Here is a 14,421-nt window from a genome sequence, read left to right on the forward strand (position 1 = left end):
TACCTTTTCTGTAAACTGGAATGTTTCAAAGGTTCAAAGAAAGAAGAGAAAAAGAAGGGAAGAGGAATAAAAAATATTACAGGAGTCTGAAGCAGGGGAGGGGCAGGAGGCGCCTCAAGGTGTGAACCAGAAGGGGATGAGAGGGGCTGGGCGGTTCTTTTTCCAGGCAGGCATTCAGAGCCAATCCTTCCAGAGGGTCAGGGATTCCTCAGCTGCCCTTAGCCCACCTGCTGCTCCAGACCCACCCCACACTCTGCTACCAACAGCTGCGGGGCAGGAGCCTACTGCAAGCCAAAGGAGGGAGGTGAGCCAGGGAGGCTGCGGTTCCAGACCCCAGGAGCAAGTGGCAAGAGAGAGAGAGGAAGAGTAGGTGCCTGGGCAGACCCTCTGGGGTCAGGAATTACTACGCAGGTGAAACCTGCACAGAGGCAAGGATGTGGGCTCCACATTCTCTGAAGGCCCTGAGGGCCCAGGGACGAGACTCAATAACCTGAGGGGAACTCTGATTCAACACCTTTTGCACCCACCCTCCCCTCCTAAGAGGTCTCAATGCTCATTTCCAGGACCAGCAGGCACTCACAGCGCTTCCACATCAACGTGAACACACTAGGGAGGAGGACAGGAATGAGAGCCAAGCCCAAAGGTTCTGCCCCACTCTCAACCTCAGTTTCCACATCTGCTCAATGGGGAAACCACTTGCTCTATTTCACAGAGTTGGAGAAGAGAGATCCGATGAAAACACATGGATGCTAGACTGCATCACCCTTGTAGAGAAAGGATTGGCCTTTTTCCATCTTGGTGGGCAAGCAGAGAGGTCACCTCTCTGCCCCTTCTGTCCAGGTCAAGCACTTTCCTGAGGAGTGTGCAGAAGAGACCTGGCTTCCCTGAGTGAGCCAAGAGAGGCTAGACACCACCAGAGGTCGGGGGCATCTGAGCAACACCCCCACTCAGGATGGAAAGAGCCTCCGGGCCTCTGCTCATGGCCCCATCCATGCTGCCCACCCATTACCTCTAGCTTTTCTCACCATCACCCACCCACCACCATCCCCTTCACTCCCTCGCTTCCTCCCTTACCCAGCTTAGACTCCACGGTCCATTACTGTAATCAACTGCTGGCTCCTCCCTCCCTTTCTCCTGTCCTCCCAGCGAAGCCGCGGCCCAGGCGGCCCTGCTCTTCACTCACACCCAAGCTGCTGAGCTTAGTAAGAGAAAAATCACACAACAGGGAGAGCTGAGCCCACTGTGTGTCCAAGTCCACGCATCTCTAACAGGCGCTGACCGCCCCCTGCAATCCCCACCAGCCCAGCCTATTTGCGTTCTACCCTCCCTCTGAAAGACCATTCCATTTCTTCTCGTCTCCCTTCAAAACACTTACACCTTTCTCCTCCCAGTTTCTCTGCCAATGACTGTCTCATTCTTCACTGAGAAAATGGAAGCCACAAACCAGAGGCTTCCCACCACCAGCCCACCTCCATCCGGACCTCCACCCTTCACTTTCCCTCTGTTACTCTGGTTAAATTGTCCCTACTCCCAGAAAAAGGCCAACCCCTCCTCTTGTGCCCTGGACCCCATCCCTCTTACCTTCTCAAGGTCCTTGCCCCTGAATTTACCTTTTCCTGAATCTTCCACCCTCTACTGGATCATTGAATCATACACACATGTTTTCACATCTCCTATCCGTAAAGAAAGCCTGCCCTGAGGGTCTAGTGCTTAAAATTCCACACTCTCACCACCACAGCCCGGGTTCATTTCCCCGTAAGGGAACCACACCACCCACCTGTGGGTTGTCATACTGTGGCAGCTGCGTGTGGCTGTGATGCTGAAAGCTATGCCACCGGGATTTCAAATACCAGCAGGGTCACCCATGGTGGACAGGTTTCAGTGGAGCTTCCAGACCAGATCAACTAGGAAGAAGGACCTGGCTACCCACTTCTGAAAAAATTGTTCATGAAAACCCTGTGAACAGCGGTGGAGCATTGTCTGATAGAGCTCCGGAAGGGGAGAGGATGGTGCAAAAAGACCGGGCAGGGCTCTGCTCTGCTGTACACGGGGGCGCTAGGAGTCAGAACTGACTGCACTGCACTAACAACAAAAATCCTTTAAAAATGCCAACTCCCTTCCTTGACCCCGCACCCCCCTGCAGCTCCTGTTCCGTTTTTCTGTTTACAGCAAGAAGAGTTACTTATAGTCCTCGCTTCACAATCTCTCCTTAACCTGCTCTGACTGGACTTCTGTCCCCACCCCTATATTTGAGTCTGCTCCTGTTAAGAACACCAGTAACCTCCGTGTGGTCCCTCCTCTGTTCTCATCTGACGTGATCTCCCAGCACTCCCTGAGTCCACCACTTCCTGTCTTCCCTTGGCTTCGTGGTCCTCCTCTCTCCTGAATGTCCACCAGGCTCACTGAATGTATCTTCTCGGCCTCTTTGCTGGCCCCTTCTCCTCTGCTTGACCTCCAAAGAGTAAACGCTCGACCTCACATCTCCCTGGAGCACTGAAATATCCTCTTAATGTGTCTCCTGCCTATAACCCATTCCAATCCATTCTCCAGAGAGAATGCTTCTCCCTCACTTAAAATTCTCCAAAAGGCCTCCATCATCCTTAGAAAAAATCCAACCTTGTTTTCCTAGTTTAGAAACCCTCTATGATCTGGCCCCGCTCAGCACATGGCCTGGGGACTAACTCGCATCCTGCCGACTGGTGAAAGATACAGGAGGTCTTGTAATCAGGACTCCTGTGGCTGTGAGTGTGTTCAAGATGGTTCCGGAGGGCAGGGCCAGGGGATGCTGCGATGCACGGGAAAGGAGTGAGGAGAGGCAGGGAAGGGAACACACCTATCTTTACGATCAGACTCCAGCTGGAAGAAAGTCCCACTCCACAGGGCAACCTAATTGCCAAGACAGCCCCATAAGCAACAGGGCTCTGGGCAGCAGAGGACCACATTTCTCCAAAGGCACAGCCTGGCGTCTGCTAGGATGCCACTGGGTGGGTGACAGGAGGTGGGGGCTGGGGGTGTGGAGAGAGAAGAGGAGGAAGAGGAGTAGCTGCCATTTTGTAAAACTCAACAGATTACCTACCGCTGGGGCCAAGCAGTGGGCGTGGAATTAAGGATTTAGCCATACGCTGGGCGCACTGGAAGCTGGGCTGGGACAAATGTGCCCTTGGCTGACATGGCAGGGCACCTCAGAACCCCATGGCCACAGTCCTGCTAACAGGCCTTAGCTGGGCTCCACCTCCCCAAGGCCAAGTGTTCCGTACTCTTCCCTCTCATGTCAGTCTACGCCACCCAAACAAGAAAGGGCCAGCCCCCACCCCCTCCATGCAGGGGAAAACAGGTGGAAGTATGTCTTACTGTTGTCCAAGTGGTTGGCCTTAATGATCTTCTCTGAGTAGTCAGAAATACTGGAGCATTCGATCTAGAGAGGGCAAAGAACAAAGGAGCAAGGCGTCAAAAACATCACAGCAGGTCCAACACCAATTTCATAGGCGGAGAAGCCTAGAGGGTGCAGTGACTGGCCCACAGCCGGGCAGCTGCTTTGTGGCAGAGTAAAAACCAAAACACAGCCCTCCGTGCTCGCAGGGCAGCGGCTCTTCCGCTAAATCGGACTGCCTTTGCGTGGGGCTGAAACCCAGCCCCCGCCCTCTGATAGAGGGCCTGGTCTCTGAGCTCGGAGAGTGGGGAGGAGCCGGCAGACTTCACTCTCCTGGCCAGGGGAGAATGGGAGGGGGAAGCACACCACTGTCCTGCCAGGAGAGGATGTGGGAAGGCAGAGCCAGGGCCAGAGCTGTGGTGAGCCTCCCCAGCCCACCCTCCCTGGTTAAACTGGGCACATTCCAGGAAAATGCCAGGTCAGGGCCTCAGGGCCAGGCTTAAGATCCTTCCCCCAACACACATGCGCGCGGTTAACTCTCACCCCTTCTGTAGTCTCCACCTGTGAAAGAACTGATTCTTTTAAATCTAGAAGTCTTTTCAGCCTCCCAAATTCTCCTAAGCAAAGGGCCAATGTGACCATCAGCTGAGAGCAGGACCTTGTGGGCACAGCAGCAGATCAAGCCCCACCCTGGAGGTTAGAGGCCTGGGGCAGGCCAGGGCAGGGCCAGGGGTGCTAGAAAGAGACGGGCAGCTGCCAAGCACTGTTCTCACTCCTCAGCTGGCCCCCCACAGAGGCAAGCCTGCACTGGGGCCCTGGGCTGCCCTCACCTCCACACTTCCGCCCACCTCAGGCTGCCCCCAGGACCTTGTGGGGAGTATTTGCATAGGGCCAATGAGGGGATTGCTGACCACCTCCATCAAGGCCTTGAGGTGGGTGAGGGCACCTCAGGGTCGGGAAGGGGTCACTCCATTAGAGGAGGCAGACCCTGGCCGGGGCTCGGATCCCAGGAGGACCAGCCCTCTCCTGGGCTACCAGGTCCTGTGGCCTTCCATCCCACTGTCTGCAGGACCATGTTTCTCTCCAATCTTTCCCCTCCCTGCCACGTGTTCATCCCCTCTGCAAGAGGCTCTGAGTTTAGCTGTAAGGAACATGGGATTTGGAGCCAGGCAGCCTGGATTCACATCCAGCCTCTGCCTCTTTCTAACCGTGCCTCAATTCCTCATAAGTAAAGGCACAGTCCCTGTTTCACACGGTCATTGTGGGGATTAAACGAGCCAGCGTGTCCTCCAAAAGCAGGCAGGACGAGGGAGGTGCCATTAGTACCTCCTTCCTCTTTTCCTTCCTTCCATCTTCTGCTTTTCCTCTTTTCCCTCTCTTTCTCTCTTCACTTTCCCCATCCTTTTCTTTTGTACTTTCTGCTTTGTTTTCCTTCTCCTTTATTGGATCCCTCTCTCATTACTCTAGCTTTTCTCTGAGTCTTTCTCTCCATTTCTCTCTTCATGTCTGTCTCTTTCTCTCTCTGTTCCACTGTCTCCATTTTCTGTCCTGGTCAATTCCGTCTCTCTCTCTCTCTCCTCTTCCCTCCCTCTCTCGCCTGCCATCCCATCCACCCCACCCCTGTCCCCGAAAGGAGCAGTGGGTAGCAGGGGGAGCCTGGAACAGGAGAAACTGTGAAGTGTGCCATCCCACAAACATCCAGCTGTTTATAAGAGAGCTGTTACAGCAAAAGAGTGGGAGGCAGACAGACTGGGGACGAGTCCCCACAGCTGGAAGGTGCCGAGTAGGAGCCTCCTGCCAGCTCCTTGGCTGGAGCCCCCAACCGACCTGGAAGCCAGTGATGGGCAGCCCTGCCTTTCCTTGCTCAGTCCTCAGCTACTCACGTCCCCCAGCCAAGACGGAGCTAGGACAGGGCCTAGAGACAGCACTGGGAGAGCAGGCTCAGGGATCACCAGGCGCTCTCAATCCCAGCCCAGAGGCTCTGCGACCTCATTGGAAGTGGAGTCTGTCTCTTGGCAGAGGCCTCCACCCTGGTGAGGAGGGCCTGGTGAAGGAAAGCCGGAAGGTGGGGAGGGGCAGTGCCGGTGATGAGGACAGGACTTGACCTTGGGCATCGGGATTGGCCCTATACCCTCAAGGTGTGCCTCAGCTGAGTTCACGGCTTTCCGGTCAAGGCTATGCCAGAGGTGCCCTGAGGGCAGCCCAGGTTTCCAGAAGACCCTCTACAGCCAAGGCCCAGTGCCTTCCTGGTCAGGCACGGAGGGGAAATGGCATCCCTGCTGGAGGACTTAGGGGAGGCCTCTGCAGCGGGGGGAGCCAAGGGGATCTGAAGGCTCCAGTCACCCCGGGGCCTGGGCTCTCAGGACAGGCCACAGGGTGCTCCAGCTGATCATGGAGATGAAGCCCACTGCGAGCTGCTCAGCTCCCCACGGGCCTCCGAAGATGGGCTGCCCTGTGCACACGCTGCAAGTTTGATTCTAGGGTGCCTTGATTTTGATCAATATTAATTCCCATTTTCCAGCCCTGGACCCACTGCATTTTTCAAGTGTCAGCCAGCAGCTCAGAGCTCTTCTTTCTCACAGTTTCTTCCCAGCTCCAGACACTCCCAGTCCCCCTGTCATCAGGCTGTGTCAGCTGCGTGGTGGGAGCAGAGGGAGGCTGGGAGATTTCCCAGAGGGTCAGCCTTTGCCTCTAGCTGGAGAGGCTGCAGCAGCCAAAGCAGCAGAATTTAAATCTACCAACTTGCCCTTTAAAGAACAAATGAAGGAGATTTTCTTGTTATTATCTCCTAGGGCCCCATCCCAACTATACCATATATGCCCTCTACATATACACGCCAGGCACTGTTCTAAACACTTCACACATGTATGAAACTCATCTACTCCTCACAGTCACCCCACGGGCAAGGCACTGTCATTACGCCCATTTTATGGACGGGTAAGCGCGGTAGAAGTGAACTGTCCGCGGTCGCACCGCTCGTGGGTGGAAGAGTGGAGATTCAGACCAGAGCTCAACACGTGGAACCGCACCGCACTGCCTCTCAGGCCGATAGGAGGACTAAGCCCTGTAGGGTACTGAGACACCAGAATGGTCTCTGAGAAGTCAAAATGTCAGCGGTCGCCAGGGCACGGAGCAGGAGCAATGCCCGGTGACAGACAGCCGTGGAGCTCGCCCCGCCTCCGCGGAGCCACACGCGACTTTCTCCCGGAGAGGGTGACCCCAGCAAGGAGCCGGGCCACAGTCTGTGCTCCTGGGAAGGGCCGGAGAGGCAGGGCGGGGACGGCGTGAGGGAGGGAGTGGCGCGCTCACCCCAAACACCTTCTTGGCGCCCGCCTTGGCAGCGAACATGGAAAGGATCCCGGTGCCGCTGCCGACGTCCAGCACCACCTTGTCCTTGAACACGTGCTTGTTGTGGTACATGGAGTTCCGGTACGTGAGCGTGCGCACCTCGTCCTTCAGCATCTCCTGTGCGGAGGGAAGGAAAGGCAGCGTCAGTGTGCTGCGGCCCGTGGGAGGACGCCGGGGTCCTGGGCCCCAGGATGGTCCCGCCAGAGTCTTCAGCGCTCTCAGTGACGTCCTTAGGCAGAACCACAGAAGAGTGCTGTGGGGCAGCGGGGCCAGGGCCTACGTGCACAGTTACAAACAACTCCGACCTCACAACTGTGCCCAAGCGAGACAGCTCTGGACTATCAGAGGAGATTCTCATGTCCAGACCCGGGCAAGCTCCAATTTCCCAAGAACAAAAGGATCAGTACAATGCAGGGTGAGAGCTTGAAGTTAGACCGGAACCAGAACTTTCTGCCGTGGTGAGAGAATTGTCATTGAACAGGTTACTAAAGGAGATTTTGGGGTTTTTTGACGAGTACTTTTTTTGTTTGCTTGTTTTTAAAAATAGAAAACATGTTCCTTTATCTACCGTTATTTAAGCGCTTTTAACAGAGAAAGTAGATTACCTGTTACAACTGTCTCCAGCCTAAGAAGAACATGACTAATCTGTGTATGGTGGTAAGGCAGTGATCTCCATCCATTCAAGATATCGGCAAACACACTAATTCATTACCAACAGTATTAGGACTTTTTTAGCATAATTTTAGTATAATTTTTTAGTATAACTTGCATACGATAAAAAGCACAGATTTTAAATGTTTGGTTAGGTGTAAGAGCCTTGACAAATGTACGTACACCTGTGTAACCACCCCCATAATCAAGATACAGCACATTTCCATCAGCCCAGAAAGCCTCTCAAGCCCATTTACGTTAATCCTCATCCCAGCTCCAGACAACCAAAGATCTAATTTCTATGACCAAAGCTTCCTTCTGCCAGTTCGAGAACTTCACATAAATTGAATCATACAGTACGTGCACTTGTGTGTCTGGCTTCCTTTGCTCAACGTAAGGTTTTGGGGATTCATTCATTTTATTGCATGTATCCAAGGTTTGTTCCTTTTCTCTTGTTGCTCGTGTTCTTATGGTTGTAGTTGACCAGTATTCCATTGTATGGGTATACCACGATGTATTTATCCATCCATATGTTGATGGATATTTGGGTTGTCATGCATAAAGCTGCTACAAACATTCTCGTATGAGGATATATGTTTTCATTTCCCTTGGGTAAATACCTAGAAGTGGGTTTGCTGGGTCTTAGGGTAGGTGTTTAATTTCATTTGAAATTACCAAACGGTGTTTCAAAATAGTTGTGCCATTTTATGATCCCACCAGCAATGTATGAGATAGTTCAAGTCACTTCACATGCCAGGCACTTAGTCTTATCAGTCTATTTAGTTTAGGCATTCTAGTGGAGATGAACTGGTATCTCATTGTAGTTTTAATTGCATCTCCCTGATGCTACTGATGAAGATAAGTTTTTTATGTGTTTAGTGGCTATTCATATATATCTTCTTTTGTGATATGTCTGTTCAAGTCTTTTGTCCATTTTTTTCTTGAGCTATTTGTCTTTTCCTTATTGAATTGTAGGAGTTCAGATATTCTGGAAACAAATCCTCTGTCAGATATATGTATTGTGAATATCTTCTCCCGATCTGTGATTTGCCTTTTCATTTCCTTAATGCTGTCTTTCAAAAAGCAGTTTTTAATTTTGATAAAGACCAATTTTTCAGTTTTTACTTTTATGATTAGAGTTCTTTGTGCCTTGCTTAGTATTTGTCTACCCCAAGATCACAAAGATATTCTCCTGTTTTCTTCCAGAAGTTTTATAGCTATGGCTTTTCCTTTTAGGTCTATGATTCACATCAAATTAATTTTTGTATATGGTGTAAATTAGGGATGTGAGTTGATTTTTTCATACGAATAGATGGTTAGGCAGCACAGTTCATTTCCTCCGTTGAATTACGTGGAGGAAACCCTTTGCAACAATCCTTCCTTTGTTCCAATCACTTTGCCATCTTTTTTTTTTAAAGATTTTATTTATTTATTTTTTCCCCCCAAAGCCCCAGTAGATAGTTGTATGTCATAGCTGCACATCCTTCTAGTTGCTGTATGTGGGACTCAGCCTCAGGATGGACGGAGAAGTGCTGCCTCGGTGCACGCCCGGGATCCGAACCCCGGCCATCAGCATTGGAGCGCGCGCACTTAACCACCAAGCCACGGGGCCGGCCCCCCACTTTGCCATCTTTGTCAAAAATAATTGACTGTACATGTGTGGCCTCTCTGATCTGTTCCATTAATATACCAACTCAACACTAACTTGATTACCATGGCTTTATATTAACTCCGACATGAAGTAGTGTGAGTCCTCCAACTTAGTTCTCTCTCTATAAGATGATTTTGGTTTTTCTAGATCCTTTGAGTTTCCATATACATTTTAGAATCAGCTTGTTAATTCAGACAGAATAGCTTCCTGGAGTTGATTGGAACTGTATTGAATCTATAGATCCATTTGGGGAGAATTGACATCTTAGTAATATTGAGTCTTACAATCCAAGAACACTGATACAGCTCTCCATTTATTTAGGTCTTGTTTAATTTCTGTCTGCAACGTTTTATAAATTTCGATATAGAGGTCTTGTATTTCTTTCATTAAACTTATTCTTAACTATTATATTGTATGGTACTGTATATGATAGTTTTAAAATTTCATTTTCCAACTGTTTTATGTGAGTGTGTATCTTGACCTTATATTTTGCAGCCTTGCTCACATACTAATTCTAGTAGGATTTTTTGTAGATTCCTTTGTTTTTCTATGTAAAAACTCTTGTCACTTGTGAATAAAGACAATTTTACTTCTTTTTTCCTATCTGTCTGCCTTTTATCTCTTGTTTTTTCCTCCTGCTCTGTTGCATTGGCAAGCACGGCCATTCAGTGAAACATTGAATAGAATTGGAGAGGAAGGCATCTTCCTTTGTTCCAATAATGCACAAACGTTACCATTGGGTGTAATCTCAGCTGTGGGCGTTCAAAAAATGTCTTTTATCAGACTGAAAAAGTTATCTTCTACTTTTAATTTGCTGAGAGTTTTTATCATGACTTGGTGTTGAATTTTGTCTCATGCTTTTTCCACATTTGTTGAGATGGTATAGGACTTCTCTCCTTTGTTCTGTTATGTATTAAACTCCATAGATTGGCTTCCAATGTTGAACCAACATTGTGTCATGATGTATTATCTTTTCAAATATTGCTGAGTTTTATTTACTAATATCTTGTTGCAAATTTTTATATCTATATTTATGAGGGATACTGTTCCATAATTTTCTCTTATCTTCTCTGGTAATCAGTTATGCTAAGCCCATCACACAAGTTAGGAAGTATAATCTCATACATTTTCTAAAAAAGGTTGTGTGAGGTTGGTATTTTTCTTCCTTAAATATTTGATATAATTCACCAATAAAACCATCTGGGCCTGGAGTCCTTTTTGTGGGAAGATTTTAAATTATGAATTCAATTTATTTAATAGATAGAAGGCAATTTTATTCTCCTATGCATTCTTACATCAGTTTTGAGAGGTATTTTTCCGAGGAATTTATCCATTTCAGCTCAAATGTCAACTTTATGGACATAACATTGTCATAATATTCTCTAATTACCTGTTGCATGTCTATGTGATGTGTAATGATGTTTTTGTCTTCATTTATGATATTATAATTTGTGTTTTCTCTGATTATTTTCTTGATCAGTCTAACTAGGTGCTATAAATTTAATTAGTCTTTTCAAAAACCAAATTTTGGCTTTGTTGGTTTTCTTTAATTTTTGATTTCTACTTTATTTATTTCTGCTCTCATCTTTATTATTTCCTTCCTTCAACTTACCTGGACTTTGTTTGCTCTTCTCTCTCTACTTCATGAGGTGGAAGCTTTGATTGTTGATTTTGTAACTTTGGTTTTGTCTAATATAAGCATTTGAAGCTATAAATTTCCCTCTAAAGATTTCTTTAACTGTATCCCACAAATTTTCATATGTTGTGCATCTTAGTCAATTCAGGCTGTTATAACAGAATACCATAGACTAGGTGGCTTAAAAAACAACATTTATTTCTCACAGGTCTGGAGGCTTAGAAGTCCAAAATGAAGGTGCCAGCAGATCCAGCATCTGGTGAGGACCTGCTTCCTGGTTTGCGGATGGCTGCTTCTCCTTGTATCCTCACAAGGCAGAGAGCAGAGTGAGGGAGCTAGCTCTCATGTCTCTTCTTAGAAGGGCACTAATCCTATTGATGAGGGCCCCACTCTCATGACATAATTACGTCCCAAAGGGCCCACCTCCTAATCCCATCACATTGGGGGTTAGGATTTCAACACATGAATTTTGGGGCACACAAACATTCAGTCCACAGTATTGTGTTTTCACTATCATTCAGTTTGGAATATTTTCTAATTTCTCTTGTGATTTCTTCTCTGACTCTGATCTCAGTACTGCTTAATTTCCAAATATTTGGAGATTTTCTAGATAATTTATTGCTTTTGGTTTCTATCTAATTCCATTATCATCAAAAAACCATACTCTGCATGATTTCAATCGTTTTAAACTTGTTTATGGGCCAGCATGTGATCTGTCTTGAGTGTTTCAATGTGCACTTAAAAAGAATGTGTATTCTGTAGCCTGGGGATGCAATGTTCTATAAATGCCAATTAGGTCAGGTTATTTGATTATGTCAGAAAATTATTCAAATTTTCTACATCCTTACTGATTTTTTTGTGTATTCAGTCAATCAATTACCAAGAAAGAAGTGTTAAAAAATTTTTAAGTGTGGTTGGGGATTTGTATTTTTCTCCCTCTAGTTCTGTAGATTTTACTTCACATTTTTGAAGCTCTGTGCACACATGTGCGATGGCTTTGTAACATGTCACCCTGGCAGGCTGAGCTATATTTCCCAGAATTCTTTTACTACAATCTTTCCAATGAGGGTGAGTCACAAGGGAGACTCTTGCGAGACTTGGAAAGTACAAAGGAGATATGAACCATTCTGTAGTGCACACACGTCACTGCTGACTTGTTGATTCCCCGAATCGGCATGAAGCAGCAGCTGGGCCTGCAGTTGCTCCGCCTTCCCCTGCAGTCTCTCTGACTCCTGCCGGGTGTGTGTGTGCTTGGCTCCACGGTGAAACACCCCAGCCTCTATAGGACGTGCTGGCCACTGAGGTCAAAGGCAAAAGAATGGACACGTGCTTCAGCCCGTCCACGTAGGGTTCAATCTTGTGCTTATGGGTGCCAGCTGCTGCTGATCGCCCCTTCTTTTATATCCGTATTCCTTTTCTTACTACTTGGCCTGTGGACTTCAAGCTCCAGCATCAGACAGGAAGACAACAGCCTTGCACAATTGCATAAACCAGTTCCCTGCATCCCTGCAATAAATTCACACACATATCTCCTACTGGATCTGCTTCCATTGTTGAACCCTGACTGATACAGAATTTAGTACCAAGAATAGCTCCTGAGGAACAGCATCTAAGGTCGTGTTCCCTGAATTGGTTCTTCATTTTAAAGGCACTAATGACTCTATTGCCGTTGGTAAAAAGGACACTGGTGGTCAATAGCATGAAATGGCAAAGGAGTTACTCAAATTTTGCCTGTGATAAAGTACCTGTAGAAGATAAGATTCTGAATGACCGAGTATTTGCCACCTTAGAACATTTTAGTCAATATAAGGAATATAATGGTGTGGGTGGGTTGGTTGGTTGCTACTAACCGTGCTAGAAAACTTGGAGAAGAAAATGATGAGCACAGGGATTTAAAATTGCCAGCTCAAGGTCTGCATATAGCACCTGAAAACTTCTATGACTTCTCTGAAAAAAAAAACAAAAAACCTTATTTCCTGTAGGTGCGGGGCCAAGATTTCCAAAAACAAAATCCAGAGTCTAATGCTTCAAGTGCCTGAACTACAATACAAATTGAATTTCCATATTTACAGGGTCTTTTTTGTTAAAGTAGAGGCATCAATTGGAAGGAATGGGATCCTGAAAATTGGAATGGGAACATATGGGCAAATTCTGATGAAGCTGGGACCTCGAATCCCTAAAGTACACAGAATCTTCTTTGCAAGTGGAAGTACCTTCTACCCCTGCCTGAGGGAGTTAGTTTTCCTTTCCCTGAAGAATCAGATTGGCCTCCCTTGAGGTACTTCTTGCAAGGTACTGCCGATTCTCCTCAGGACCTGCCCTCACCAACCTTCTTTGCTGCCATTCCTATAACTAGATTCAATTCCGAACAAGACCCAAAGGGTGAGGTATACAGTGTGACTCCTGAGGAGGTGTGACAGAAGAACCACGAGATATTTCCCATTTAAATAGATTGAAACCTGCGGAATGTGTAAGGGGATGTGTGTTAAGGGTGTGAGACCAAGATGGAAGGAACATAAAGTTGGATCTGGCCAAGTTTATTGATGTAAGACCATGAAGCAGAGATTTTGGACTCACTGTTTTGGCTCCAGGGGCTTGGAATGCCTCTAACTGTAGGTTTGGTTGGTTGACTGAAACATGCACCCAAGGTTAGCCCACAGTAAACGAAGAGGAAATGTCAGAACCTCCTTGGTACGCTGAGAGGAAAGCATCCAAGGCTTAAGGAATGTTAGAGCGCATCCGTTATGTGGGACCTACTCACCAACGTCAGAGAACAGACTCTTCAGCACAGCTGCGAGAAATAAGCTCGTGAGGGGAGCCCAGCATCCTTGAAGAGCTCTCTAGTTGCCCTTCTCTATGCATCAGAAACTACAGTGGGAACTGCTACTATCAAACTGAGACCCCCAGTGCAATCAGAATAATATCAAACTGGGATCCTGGGGCGGCAGGGGTCAAATTGCAACACTTACTCACTGAAGATTAGTGGGCATGGTTCCTGTAAAGGGCATGGGAACCAAAGCAGTACTCAGAAGAGCCTGACTCACAATGGCCTATGGGGTTGACCAGTTGATCATAGCATCTCTAGGAAAGAAATAGATGGGAAGTATACTAAATTCTTGCTTGATCTATTTAAGCTGAAAAGTTATATGTCTAGTGAATAGAAGTCTGCTTGAACCACCAAAACAGAGCGTCATGGCCTTTCAATCGATTCCCAGACTTAAGCCAGTTTACAGACCCAGAACCCCTCTAATGAAGGAAAGGCCATGTCCCAAGAGGAAAAATTCTGTTATGTTGCCAAATATACATATTGTTAATCTTTCTCCCAGTCTTCTCCAAGAGGATCTCAGCCATTTACCAGTGTGACTGCATTGAAGAAAGGAAATTAAACAGATTTTTGAAGATTATTGGACACTGGCTCTAAACTGACACTGAGACCCGTGAGTCCAGGAGACCCACAGCCCGGTTCAAGTTGGCTGTTGGCCTGTGCAGGAGACAGAGATGGATCTTGGAGAACGAGTGTGGATTATCATAAATATAATCAGGTGGTGATTCCAACTGCAGTGGCTATTTCAGATATGGTTGCATTGGTTGAGCAAATCAATACAGAGGCTTGCTGTTTTTTATCAATTTTGGAAATTTATCCACCTATATTTCTTCAAATAATGGCTCCAATGCTCTTGAGCTCTCTGACCCAAAACATCATTCAGCCTGCTGTGCCTCAATTTCCCCATCTGGAAAATGGGGTAATAGTCCCTACTTCGTAAA

General features: G+C 47.3%; 1 protein-coding gene across 1 annotated transcript in view; it reads right to left on the reverse strand.

Moving 5' to 3' along the window:
• Nucleotides 1–14,421, reverse strand: part of PRMT8 (protein arginine methyltransferase 8) — a 91,740-nt gene that overhangs the window by 36,128 nt on the left and 41,191 nt on the right. Inside the window, exons 3-4 of the mRNA XM_004438756.3 lie at nucleotides 6,680–6,835; nucleotides 3,352–3,415 (exon numbers count right to left, since the gene is read on the reverse strand). Coding sequence (XP_004438813.1) covers nucleotides 3,352–3,415; nucleotides 6,680–6,835 — 220 coding nt within the window. The remainder of the gene's footprint in view (nucleotides 1–3,351; nucleotides 3,416–6,679; nucleotides 6,836–14,421) is intronic.

This window comes from Ceratotherium simum, chromosome 17, assembly GCF_057802395.1.
Source record: "Ceratotherium simum simum isolate JZ-2026a chromosome 17, ASM5780239v1, whole genome shotgun sequence".
Classification (NCBI taxonomy): Eukaryota; Metazoa; Chordata; class Mammalia; order Perissodactyla; family Rhinocerotidae; genus Ceratotherium; species Ceratotherium simum.